Source organism: Fistularia commersonii, chromosome 7, assembly GCF_037954325.1.
Source record: "Fistularia commersonii isolate RoL2024-O1a breed Wild chromosome 7, RoL_Fcom_v1.0, whole genome shotgun sequence".
Lineage (NCBI taxonomy): Eukaryota > Metazoa > Chordata > Actinopteri > Syngnathiformes > Fistulariidae > Fistularia > Fistularia commersonii.
This window is the reverse complement of record NC_141290.1, coordinates 18,750,319-18,764,099: the sequence shown is the minus strand read 5'-3', so window position 1 is coordinate 18,764,099 and position 13,781 is coordinate 18,750,319. Positions and strand designations below refer to the sequence as shown.

At 37.8% G+C, this 13,781-nt stretch overlaps 1 protein-coding gene across 9 annotated transcripts in view; it reads left to right on the top strand.

Annotated features, from left to right (window-relative positions):
- The window catches only part of ptprt (protein tyrosine phosphatase receptor type T), a 293,148-nt gene that overhangs the window by 129,276 nt on the left and 150,091 nt on the right, over nt 1–13,781 (top strand). For all 9 annotated transcript variants that reach the window (XM_086150165.1, XM_086150164.1, XM_086150163.1 and 6 more), the window contains exons 9-11: nt 4,672–4,787; nt 5,700–5,880; nt 13,666–13,775. In XM_086150165.1, coding sequence (XP_086006291.1) covers nt 4,672–4,787; nt 5,700–5,880; nt 13,666–13,775 — 407 coding nt within the window. The remainder of the gene's footprint in view (nt 1–4,671; nt 4,788–5,699; nt 5,881–13,665; nt 13,776–13,781) is intronic.

Here is a 13,781-nt window from a genome sequence, read left to right as displayed (position 1 = left end):
ACATGGCAGCATATGGACGGAGAATTCCTCTCCGTGGTCGCGCAGAATTCCACATGAAATTCATGAAGAGGACGGAAAGACGTCTCCGTCGGAATGCGAATTGCTCATACAGCTAGGCCCAGAAATATTTGGACATTATATAGAATTATATAATCAATGCGGGCTTAAAGTGCAGACTCAGCTGTAATTTCAGAGTATTCACATTCAAATTGGAGCAAGAGTTTAGGAATTGCAGCTCTTTAACACACAGTTGCAACTTTTTCAAGGGACCAAAAGTAATTGGACAAATGACTCAGTAGGCTGCAAAAAAAACATAACAAGGATGCTCTTCCCTAAGTAACCTGTCATCAATTAAACAGTTAAAAGGTTTGCAGTTGATTCCAGGTGTGGCATTTGCATTTGGAAGCTGTTGCTGTGAACACAAAACAGGTGGTTAAAGGAGCAATGGACGTGAAACAGACCATCTTGAGGCTGAAAAAAAGAAAGAAATCCATCAGAGTGATAGCAGAATGTTAGGAGTGGCCAAATCAACTGTTTGGTACATTCTGAGAAAAAAAATAGTGCACTGGTGAGCTTGGGAACTCAAAAAGGCCTGGACGTCCACGGAAGACAACAGTGGTTGGTGATTGAAGAATCCTTTCCATGGTGAAGAAAAACCCCTATACAACACCAACTCAAGTGACGTACTCTTTCCAGGAAGTAGGTGTATCAGTATCTAAGTCGACCATAAAGATGAGAGAAAATACGAAGGATTCACCCCAAGGCGCAAACCATGAATCAGCCCCAAACATAGAAAGGACAGAAATGATTTTGCCAAAAAGCTCCTAAAGAAGCCAGCCCAGTTCTTGAACAGCATTCTTTGGACAGATGAGACTAAGATAAACCTGTACCAGAATGATGGGAATAAGATAGTTTGGAGAAGTATTGGAATAGCTCATGATCCAAAGCACACCACATCTTTTGTAAAACATGGGGGAAGCAGTGTGATGGCATGGGCATGCACGACTTCCAATGGCATTGGCTCACTTGATGATGAATTGTGAAGTGTATCGGGATATACTTTCTGCTCACTTTCAGCCAAATGCAGCAAAGTTGATTGGACGGCGCTTCACAGTACAGATGGACAGTGATCAAAACATACTGCAAAAGCATCCCAGGAGTTTTTTAAAGCAAATAAGTGTTATATTCGGCAATGGCAGAGTCAATCACCAGATCTCAACCCATGTCACTTGCTCAAGACAAAACTTGGGGGAAAAGACCCCAAAAAAAAGCAACAACTGAAGACAGCTGCAGTAAAGGACTGGCAAAGCGTCCCAAAGGAGGAAAGCCAATGTTTTGGAAATGTCCTTGGGCTCCAGACTTTCGGCAGATATTGCTTGCAAAGGATTCTCAACAAAATACTGGAAAGTAATATTTAACTCAGGGTTATGTTTATTTGTCCGATTACTTTCCAGCCCATGAAATGAGGGGCTTTTTTTTCTAATAAATAGCTACATTTCTTGCATGTTTAATCATATATTTTTGTTCAACCCATTGAAATAAAACTTAAAGTCTGTACTTCAATTCCATTGGATATGTTTCATTTCAAATCCAATGTGGTGGCATGCATTTTCCAAATCATGAGGATCTTGTCACTATCCAAATATTTCTGTGCCTAACTATAAATGAGTTCTTAAACTTGGCTTGTGATCTGTTAATGCAGTCAACATAAGTTCTGTTCAATAACTCTGGATGTAACTTGTTAGTCACTTTATTACACAAAGTCATATTGTTTATTACTCTTTTATTTGCTAGGGGAAAAAAAAAATGGATAAAGTTACACGCTCTTTTCATCAAAATAATAACTTCACCAGAAAACAGTTGTAAATACAAGACTGCCACGGTACGCTCAGTGACTTTATTGATTTTCTTGATTTTCACTCCATCTGTTTGGATGGTTTCCAACTAAGCACACGCCAGATCAGATGAAAGATTAGCTTCCCTCTTTTCCAGTCGGATTAAGTTTGCCTGGCGCTGGTTTCAATTTGTTGTTTTTCAAACCTGTGAGCCTAAATCTGATTTGCTAACATGGTTTGAGTCGGCGGAACTGCGGGGGCTTTGATTTATGGCCGATCTCCTGGAAGTATGATTATTTCATTCTAGTGATGAGAGATTATGTCTTTGTCATGGCAGAATTAAAGGTGTGTGTTGTTTATTCAAGCATGTTCAGAGCTTTTATATTCTTATATTCATTCATTCGTTCATTTATTTGACACGCATGAAGGTCCCCGGTTGTCTATTGAAATTATTCTTTCACAGAGCTCTATCTTGTAAAACATGCTCAAATGTTTTTTTTAAATTAATTTAATTTGAATTGAATTTAAATACTAACCACTAGAGACAACTGTATGGAGAGACCCTGAGCAATTGGTCGTGAGTTTCACCAGAACAAACATCAAGTTTTTTTTGTGTTTTGTCATCTCGTATTATATTTTCAATTATGTCTTGTGACATAACTATTGCAAAACACGTTTCTTTCCATTTTCTCAATTTGTATATTACATTTTGTCTGGTTTTATTACATGCTCCTCTTATACAACGGGTATGTTTTTGTCGGCAGTTAGATTTCAATTGTTATACATATAGGATATAAAAATGATATACATATATTCAAAAACAACATTGCATGAATACTAACAACCTGATTATGTAGTTCTTGATTTAACTTTTGATAACAAAGCAAATTAATTCATTAAACAGTTTCTCAGTTCTTATTTGTTCTCTCAAAATAGGAAAGTAATAAGAGCATGCGGACATACACACACACACACACACACACACACACACACAAACACACAGTTTTTCCACAATAAAAGCTTCTATTGAGTGACAGAGATGCTTGATCACAGCGGCCTTGTTCATTACATATTTATAAGATACAAAGACTCAAGGCTTTAAATTGAAGAGGTTAGAGTCTAAACAATCTGTTGAAAGTATTTCTAGAGATGTCAGGTCTCCATGGGGACGATAAAGTTGCAGTTGGAGTTTTGAATTTTAAGTGGCCCAGGGTGATTTGTGTGATTTCAGCCTGAGTTTAAGACAAATCCGCACAAGTGCTCCCACCTGCTGTCATCATGGCTGCTTGGCGTCTGTGTTCATCAGCCTCCTCTGGTGTGCGTCGTGCTACTTTGCGGGAATTTTAAGATCCTTTCTAAGAAGCATGGACAAACAGCAGCGGCTCCAAACTCCTTATAGAATATCCCTGAAATAGAGTCGGAGATTTACTGGTTTAACCCTTTCTGCAGACAATGAGCCGAATCTGATGTCTCAGATTATCTAATCTGCCGTCGTCTAATCCGGCCTCATTGGCTAATCTGGCATAGATCAGGAGAAGATTTTATCAACAATCTCTTAATGCACTCAGCAATCTTTTAGCGGAGCCTTTCAAAGTATTTTCTTTTTAGTTTTCAGAAATCAGTACATTAATGAAATGTAGAGACATTCATTTTCTTTGCATTCAAAAACGTAGCTTGTGCTTCTACAAAAGTCCTTGTTTATTTTGCATATTAATAATATTTCTTTAATGCGCTTTTTTATTTAAAGTTGTTTATTTGCCTGAAATAAAAACACAAAAAATAAAGAAAATTAGACATTTTAAATACTTTATTGTTCAATCATTGATATCCAAAATTATAAAATAAATAAAATATAATCCTTTTACTGGAAATCTTGAAAGCTAAGTTTTTTCTTTGCTTAAAGACCTTGAAGGCATCATATGAAACCAAACACTGCATTACAGAACATTTTCAATCCGCGCCTTTTCAACTACCTTCCTTTCAAATGTCAATCTGTTATGGCATCTCTGGTTAAGCCTCTCCTTCAGACCGCCAACAATTTACAGAATGATGCGTGCAAATAAAGTTTGATTGTTTTAAAGCATCTTTATTTCGATAAATCCACCCAGGAAGTAATTAATCCCAAAGAACAATGAGAGGAATATGCTGGTTAGTATGCAGTCAAACAGCAGATGATCCTCTGACATATGGCTGGAATTATAGCGTGTACGTGTGTGTGTGTGTGAGTGTGTGAGACGGTAGTCTGGATGCCGTGTTGTGATGACACAGCATGGCCTAGTGGTCAAACAGACGGTCTACTAATTAGCGGATCACCACTTAAAAACCAACGACCTCCTGCCACAGCCAAAACAATGAAGCAAAATGCCAGGAAATAGACCAAGCTGAACTGGGGATCAGTCCGAACTATGAACCTTTAAGTTCTTTTAAACAGAAAAGGGAAGAGTCTCAAGCATTTGAGAATACAGAAATACAAATGATAAGACTTGTCAAGTATTTTTAAAATTGCGGATTTCTTCCCTTTCAATTTCTTCTTTTTTCTTTGGGTTACTACATCCTGTTTCTTTCAAGTAATTCTTTCCAATTTGATTTTCAAGTAATTTGTGGTTTTCTGTTTTTTGTGGTGTTTTTTTTTGTTTTTTTTGTTTTGTCAAATTAGAAAACTTAAATTCCAGATATTTACTGATATTGTAGTGAGGAGTAGGTTAATGATTATTAGTCTATAAAAAAAAAAAAAAGAACAAAAAATATGTCTGCTCTACTTCTGTGATTGACATGGAACTTCCTAAATCACTTGTATTTTTAAGTGAATTTAACTGAAGCCCCCCCTTCTCCCCAGATCCAGTCCACGGCCCCCAGAACGTCAACGTGGTGGATGTCCGGGCACGTCAGCTGACCATCCAGTGGGAAACATTTGGCTATGCGGTGACTCGCTGTCACAGCTACAACCTGACGGTAAAGTCAATCGAGTGATTGAATTTTAGAGCCGGCCCTGAACCGCAATGACGTAATGTATACGTAGAACCGATCCGCAACCGTGTCAGCCACAGCAGATGCAAAAGAGAAGGCGGGACGCAGGAAACTGCATCAGAAGATTACACAATTTAGTAGGAATAACAAAATGAAGGCGAACAGCAAAGGAGGGGGGAGATGACAACGCCAAACTGAGCTACAATAATGGAAGAAAGAGCAGAGAGTTGTGCAAGTAACAGCAAATTTGAGCTGGTTATCATCCATGTTTGTGTCACGTCCCACTACGGCCCGCAGGCCACATCCAGCCCATTTTGCTCTTTTATCCACCCTGCCAAACTACTTTCAAAGTATTTTCAATCAATATTCAATTTAGAAACTTCTTAATTTTTCCTTTTGTTTAATTTTGTATGGATGATTACATACAAATTAATCTTGGTAACTTTGATCATTTATGATTTTACAGTTGAAATAAATTGTAAATATTTGAATTGCAATTTTCATTTTGTTCAATTTACCTGATACCTAGTCAGCCCGCGCAGAAAGATTAAACAGATTGGCCTGCCGGCCAAAATAGTTGCCCATCCCCACTCTAAATTGTCATAGACATGGTTACTCCCTTAAGAATTTGATAATTCAGCTGGCTTCAATCTTTTGACAATTCATGAGGTCACCTCATCAGAATCAGTTGTTAATATACAACACATTATGACACCTTGCCAAGGTAGTGTCTCATACACACACACACACACACAGACACACACGCACACATGGTTGTATATGTGGATATTTTCCACTTATATAGTACCAAGGGCAACAGAGCTGCCATGCAAGCTGCATATACAAACTGAAAAACAAACATTTCCACCTCCTAACAACACACTTCCTGTGTTCCAGGTTCAGTACCAGTACATGTTCAACCAGCAGGAGTTTGCGGCCGAGGAGCTGATCCAGACATCATCACACTACACACTGCGGGGACTCCGGCCCTTTGTCATTGTCCGACTGAGGCTCGTACTCGCAAATCCCGAAGGGAGCAAGGAGAGTGAGGAGATCGTCAAGCAGACGGAGGAGGACGGTTAGTGTCACCAACACTGTATGCATGCATGTGTTGTAGACTTTTAATGTCCTTTTAAGAATCAGACACTCAAGAATGAAGACGGTCATATTATAATCTGGGAATAAACAAGCGGAATTTGCCAAATATATAAATATTCACCCTGCATGGTGAGATGAGATAAACCTAGCCATTAAAAAAATGTTCTGATATGAGATCATGTCTTTTCATGAATGTGAAAAATCATTTAAAGGCAATATCTTCCCATTTCAAGATAATATCTTGCTGTAATTACAGTCATTTTGTTAGTTCTGTGTCCACTACTTTTTGGTTTGTTTTGGAATTTTTTGGTTTCGTTGTTAGTGTTTTCTGACTGATTTAGAGATTTTCATTCACACCATGAAGCAATTTTTAAGGCAATTACTGGTTACTTACTAATTTGATGCTTATTCAGGGATTTATTTATGTATCACTTAGTTGATTTCTAAGCAAACTTCTGCAAGTTCATCGGTTGTTCTACACTGATTTTTGACAAATTTGTGGTTCACTCTTCTTCCTGAATTAGAGGTTGTTTCTTCATGATATGTTGGCTAATTCTTTCTCAGTCGATGATAATTACTGGATAAATCTTGAGATAATTTTTTTGTAGAAAAAGAGACCAGACATTAAATCAAAGCAGACGATGATCCAAACCCCTGCTGACGTGATGGAGCGGCGGCACCGGAATTTTGTTGCAGTAATTGTTTATCATTGCGCACAGAGTCAAAATCGAAACACACACAAGTCGGTCCTGGCAGGTTTTGTCTTTTAAGTAGTCAAACACTTAATTACATTGGTTTTAGTTTAATACGTTTGGGGGGTAAAAACAATCCACAGGAATAGATTTTGCTGAGGATCTCCTTGAGTTATTACAGCTACAATTTAGCCTATTTAATTTAACACATTTTTCATGATGCGCCCATGATGATATTATCCCAGAGAATCGTATTATCTTAAACTATACATCACTTGCTCAAGCTCTTTGGTTTCAACAGTTTGAGCTATACGGGAGGAACCGCAATATATTTGAGCCAAAGGAAAGCTTCATTGGTTATGTTCCTCTGACTAGTCTTATGAGTTTATTATACGTGAAAAAAAAAGAAAAAAAAAACATTAACAATAGCTACTAACATAGCTTGTATGGCTTAAACATAAAGCTAAAATTACACATTTTTAGAGTGTGAGAGATTGAATTGGATGATTTTTGACAAGGTTGAGCTCTCAATGGACCTTCGTGAAGCTAACACTCAGGAAGGGTTCTTTCGCTCAGTACTAAATTTAACATACACCTACAGCTGTGTTTTTTTCAATGCAGTCTTGTTTTGAGAACAATCATAAAATAATGAGTTTGATCCTTATAAAAATCTGGCCAATCAAAGTGTCCCTGAACCAATCAAGCTGCCAAACTTCTTTTAACACCTAGAATTTGAAAACCAGCATAGGGCTTGAAGTGATTTCAGAATAATATCCACATGTCGTATTTAGTTGGGCCTCAGACAAAGGTAAAAATACTGATGAAAATAACAAAGCTCCCTCTCTCAACCACGTCTTGGATTACTGCACATAGCAAATTTACCATCAAACTCTTGAAGGCCCGAGTTGTTCTTCTCCAGAGTCTCAGAAGTAAAGTGCTCTGAATATACATCTCTAATTCAGACCAATAATGCACACTTAAACCTTTAATTTTGTGGCTGTTGCACCTTTCTCCTTTCAGGGTAAAGGTGGCGGGCTGATTTAATTGTTGGGTTTTTTGACCGTTTTTATACGTGATCATGATCACTTGTTTAGTGTAATTAGCCAATTTTGCGTTAAATGAGAATGATTTGTGTGTGTTAGGGAATGGCTTGGTCCAACTAAGGATGACAGCTTTGTGCAATTTTCGAACTCTGTATGTTTTTCTTTTTCTTTTTCTGGACCCTTTCAATATAAACCCTCCACTTATACACCATGATCATTTTTTATGAATCACTTCCTGAATTCATCCTATCAGCTGTCAGCATTCTCTGAGAGAAAAGTCGGACAAAGCATAGTCGCAATCTTTTCTTTCGGTGTTGACGGGCTGTCTCCTGTCACTGAGCCACAGTCCACCTGGAGACGTCATTTCAGGCGGCTGTCTGGCGGCTGACAGGTCGCCTCTGAGCTGCCGTTTCACCGTCCGCGGTTTTCTTTGTTGGATCAGTCAGAGGTAGGATCTGATGTATATTTACAAGTAAAATAGTGGTGTGGGCTCCACTTCACTTCCACATGTAGTCTCTCAGCAAATAGAAATGCAGGAAATAAATCCTGTAGATAGGGAAATGAGGGAAAAAACAAAAAAAAAACATTAATCCAATATGAATATAGTTTCCCCCAAAAAATCAAAACCCAAAAAAGATTAACCCTCTTATTATGTTAAGGGTCAATTTGACCCATTTCACCCATTGACCCAATGGGTCAAATTGACCCGTAACATAATATGAGGGTTAAGGTATTGAGACCTATCAGCATATATAGTTTATTCCTTTCACTAACACAACAACAACAACTGCTACAATAATACAAATAATAGGATAGTATAAAATAAACTGATGACAATGATCATAGCTAGAAGATTCATGGTTGTCCTTCTGCGGCCGAATCACTTCCTCTCTGCTCAGTCCTTATGTTCTCCAGACTTTCCAGACTCTTAAGTCCGAATTAGAAAGCAAATGTTCGGTTGTCTCTGTAGCGACCCTGTGACAGACAAATAACCCGTCTGCATTATGTCTCGCCTCTTGCCGACAGACATACATCCCCTCCCACCCCCGCAACCTTCTCAGCAGATGTTAACGACTGAAATAATTCAAGAGTCAACAAGTGTTCTTATCATTAGAGGAAGTGGATTAGAAAACAAAATATGATACAAGAAAATCCACACCAGTAAATTAATTTATGTCAGAAAATCTGATGCTTTTTAATTGATTATACACTTGTTCATAACACTTGAGCTCAGACTGGTTATATCATGTCAGTGTATTTATTAGATTCTACAGAGAGTTTCACATTTATATAAAAATACTGGTGATTAAATAAGATGATTGCATAAGTCCTTTGATTAAAACATATCTGATTACACAATAGGCGCTGAACAAGAAGCAATAGTTTTATGTCACTTCTACAGCTGAAAGTCTTTTCATTGGTTCAATTTTTCTAGTTCTGAGTTCTTTTCGTGTCAAATTTAATTGAAATGTAAAAGGTTTTCAACAGTGACCCATTCAAGTCCAGATATCTAATTTGAATCAGTTTGGTCATCTGAGAAATTCGTAACCAAGAGTTGCTCCTTTTCTATTTATAATAATTGAGTTGTTATAGAAGGAACAATGCAGGACTTGTAACCTGGCACAGGTTTAAGCAACATAATGAGCGAGAGAAAAACACAAGTAACATGTTTAAAAGTTGCTTCTTGTTTTAAGTGCTTATGACAGGGTAGCAACTTAATTCTGACTTTTACCTGCCGAATAATTTACTGCTGGGGTTTCTTCCTGACCAATACATTCTGCTTTGGAGGCTCAGACACAACTCTGGTGTGTTATTTGTGTCCCTCAATGATCCTGGGGCTTGGTCAGGTGCAAAACCTCACAAATAATAAAACTGAAATGATAAATTAAATGTCATCACAACAGCTTGAGGAAAAACACATCAGAGAAATTGAAACACTGGCGCAAACCATAAAAACATGCCAGTTAATGCTGACTAATAAAATAAACATTGAAAAATGCAAATGATAAAGTCAAGGCAAATAAATAAGTAGATAAGTATTAAGTGAATTGTTAAAATGCAGCGAATCACAAATCATACCAATGGAATACAGTGTGGAAAACAATGAAACATAGACACTCAGGTAGTTTTAATTTTTGTTTGAAACTCTGTGCTTCAGCTGATGAATTAAAAATAGAAACAAAAAGGGTCTTTGTCAAAATTTACAAGATGATGGTTTCCCCAGCTTTGAGCTCAAAAACAAACAGTTGTCACATATTGTCCATGTTCATCACAATTTGTCGTCATGACAACATCACAGTTGTTATGTAATCCGTGAAAAACTAAGTGAATCCTGGGTTCACAATTTTATCACTGTGGATTTATGGCTTTCATTCCCCCCGGGATCCTTCCAAGTCATGAAGTCTTAACAATAACAAGAACGACTGTGTGAAATTCATAATCTGACACAGATTATGGGATGTTTTCAAATGCCGACATGAGATGGGATGAGATTTTTCAGCCCTCAATGCTAGAGCCATCCTTTGAAATGGATTAGTGAAAACAAAACACGTACACAAATCATCCCAAAGATGAACACACTGCAGAAATGCTGCGAATATTGTATTATTTTCAAAGTTTATTAGTATCTTATGAAGCACTGAAGGCTGCGTGGCACAGTTACAAATAAACATGGTCAAAGTCAGTTAATTAACGATGATTGAGAAATTCTATTACTACTGTTACTACTTCTACTTGTACATAACCTCAAAATTAACCCATGTAACTTCATATAAATAAATAAAACGTTCAATAATCCATACATAGATTGCTTAAAAATAACAAGAAATTGACTGTGAATCTTTTCTTCTTGTCACAATATCGCCTAGATATTTTAGCACCATGTCATTGACTCTATCTGTGTGTTGTCAATCACGCAAACACTTTTATTTTTAGAAAAAAATAAGAAGAAAAAGGATCAGCTTAAAGCCTTATTAAAATAAAACACAGATGGCTACCAATTGAGGGTAGCCCACTGGTAAAGTGAGGACAGTCAGAGAAGAAATGTTATTAAAAACAACTTGAACTGAAATGAAGTTGAAAGGGTTAACAACAGTAGACGCAATGGTGTGTGTGTGTGTGTGTGTGTGTGTGTATGTGTGAATGTCTGAATGTGTATGTGTGTGTGTGTGTGTGTGCGGGCATGTGTGGTGACTTCATAACACTTGCTGGTTGGAAGTTAATCAACTGATGATTAAAGTTTTACAGAATCCGTTATCTTTTCAACAAACACACATGCACACACTCACACACAGATACAGATTTGATATTTCCATTATGAACAATCCCTCGGAATAAGGCGCCGTGGTGTACAATATTTGCTTCTCAAATGTGCATGCGCACGCACAAACACACACACACACACACACACACACACACACACACACACACACACACACACACACAAACACAAACAGGCAGGTAGCCAGGTAGGCATTGTGTCATTCTGTTTCATTAAAGAATTGTATAAACAGAAAGACAGAAAGCCTTTCAAACACACACACACACACACACACACACACACACACACACACACACACACACACACACACATTCGCTGTTGGATAAAGCATCTAATTGTAATTCTTTGTTGAAGTAATTTGATATGCTTTGCTGTCAGGCCTCTAATCAACACCTCGGAATTAAAATCACCATATTCCTCCATCAGATTTCTCAGACTGTGTATGTGTGTGTGTTTGTCCTGCTTTCACAGGTTATGTGCCAACAAATACACAGTAATTATTTTTGCAAGGCTTGTTTGTGCTGTTTCACAACCAGAAATAAATAGATAACAATTTAACTATCAACAGCTGTGTCTTTTTACAACAGAAAACATGATGAAGTCGCACAGCTGTAACATGGGGCCTAGTTTTCAGGAAAACACCATATACATCTACAATTTATCAGTTGTAAATTAGTCCAGTGGAGATAAAAAGTCCTTTTCAGCAATTCTTTTCTGAAAGGAGTTCCATCAACAGAAATCATATCCACACAAGTATTTAGAAAAAATAAAGGAATGAATAAATGGAAAAAATATGAACAAACAAACAAACAAACAAACAAACAAACAAACAAACAAAAGGAATAAATAAATAAATAAAATACAGTTGTTTTATTCTCATTGTGAGTTCAGAAATGTCATAGTTGTGAAGAGCCTGATGTTTTTTCTTGTGCATCATTTGAATCCCTTCATTGGAATTGAAAAACCTTTTTTACCTCATTTTCATTCTAAAGGATGAGGCTTCATCTTGTGCAATCACTCCGCCCAGCACGGAAGTAGATCTGTTTGTATTTGGATAACAGAATGATCTACTCAAAACATAAAGTTAGTTGTAATGCAAAAGTATGTATTCCCCTTTTGAAGGAGGGACAATAATACTTGCTATAGAAGTTAACTGGTGGGAGGTGGGGCCCTGCCTTGATGAAGCTGCAAAGAAACCAGAAATATGAATCAAAAATATTATATTGATCACGGAGGAAATTGTGTGAAAATCACCCTCTGTGGACCTATAATAGGGAACAACAATATGTTCCCATACAAATTCAGTACAACCCTCCAACAATTGTATTTCTAAAACAACTAAATTGAACTTATTCACTTAAAAGAAAAAAGAATTAAGTGTTCATTGTGCTGTAGTATTAGTATTTGACAGGAAGACTGAGTTGTCTCTGCTTCTAAACCCAGAGAGCAGAGATTTTGTGCATCTGGCTGGGCGACACCCGCAGCTCCGCTACATGAGCTGCTGAACCTTTGAATCCTCAAGCTGGAGGTCGCCTCAAAATGCCCTTGATGTTTTCAAGGGAGCCTGATAAGCTGCGCCAGATGCTCCAATGTAAAAGGAAATGCTGGCGCACCTCTGCGTTTTTTTTTTTTGTCTGTGTGGCAGATAAAAAGCCTGGAGTTTCATTTTTTGTTTTCTTTGCTCCAATATAGTGCGAAAATTGAAAGAAGGGACACAGGGGCCACCACTGTCAGCTTCACTTTCCAGTGAATGCTCATTTAATACGACCGGCTGAGTGATAGCGAGGAAGACTAGACTCCTCGCCGTCAATATGCAAAGGCGGAAGTGATAACATCGAAGGGTCAGCGATCAGGGAAGTAACCTCCCTGTGCGCTGAGCTAGGATGGCCAAGAAGAAAATAAGTGAGAATGTGAAGGCAGGAAGCACTCACACACACAGTTCTCCTGTCAGTTCATCTTTCGGACACCTCCTGTCTCCATCTTGTACATTTAGAAATATTTCAGACTCGGGGTGTGTGTATGTCTATGTGCATGTTTGAGTGGGGATTCGTAAGTGGGACTGTGTAAGCAAAGTGTGTACGTGTGTTTGCGCATTTGTCTGTGTTTGACGGCTTCACCCCATGACAAGGTTTCTGACACGTCTTGTCTGTCCGCTTGCCTTCATAGAGAGGTGTAAAAGGCTGTCGCACACGGGAGAACTTTGCCCTGAAGGCTATCTGCCAGAAAGGGCTCCTATAGAGAGGGTTCAAAAGGAAGTTTTAACACAAAAGATATTTTTTCCCCTCAACCCATACCAAACAGATTTCATGCTTAATTATTATTTTTTTATTCTTTGTTCCCTTTTTTGTTCCCAGTGAGTCCAATATATTTAGACTGATTTTATTATCATTATTTGTGTTCGTCATCCCATATTCAACTATATTTGGCCTGTAGGAACCAGTCAGGAACCATGTAATTGTGTGAACATAATAATGGTTTATTCATATATTTTTCTTTCAGTTTTCACATATATCCTAATTTTATTTTCAGCGAATACGCAAATTGAAATATTGTGTGATTTTCAGAAACATGGCAGGCTAATTGACTATAGATCAGTGGAGAATATAGTCATAAGTGATTAGAATATTGAGATGGATTTAAGCATCTTCAGTGATCTAAGCATCAGTTGCTCACTTTACTGAACAAGGATTGAGCGATCAAATCGATTGATCGGATCGTGAGATTGATCTTGTGCTGATTTTTGTGTTTAGTTCCAGGCTCGGTGCCGATGGAGTCCCTCCAGAACACACCATACGAGGAGAAGATCTTCATGCAGTGGAAGGCTCCCAATGAGACCAACGGGGTCATCACGCTGTATGAGGTCAGA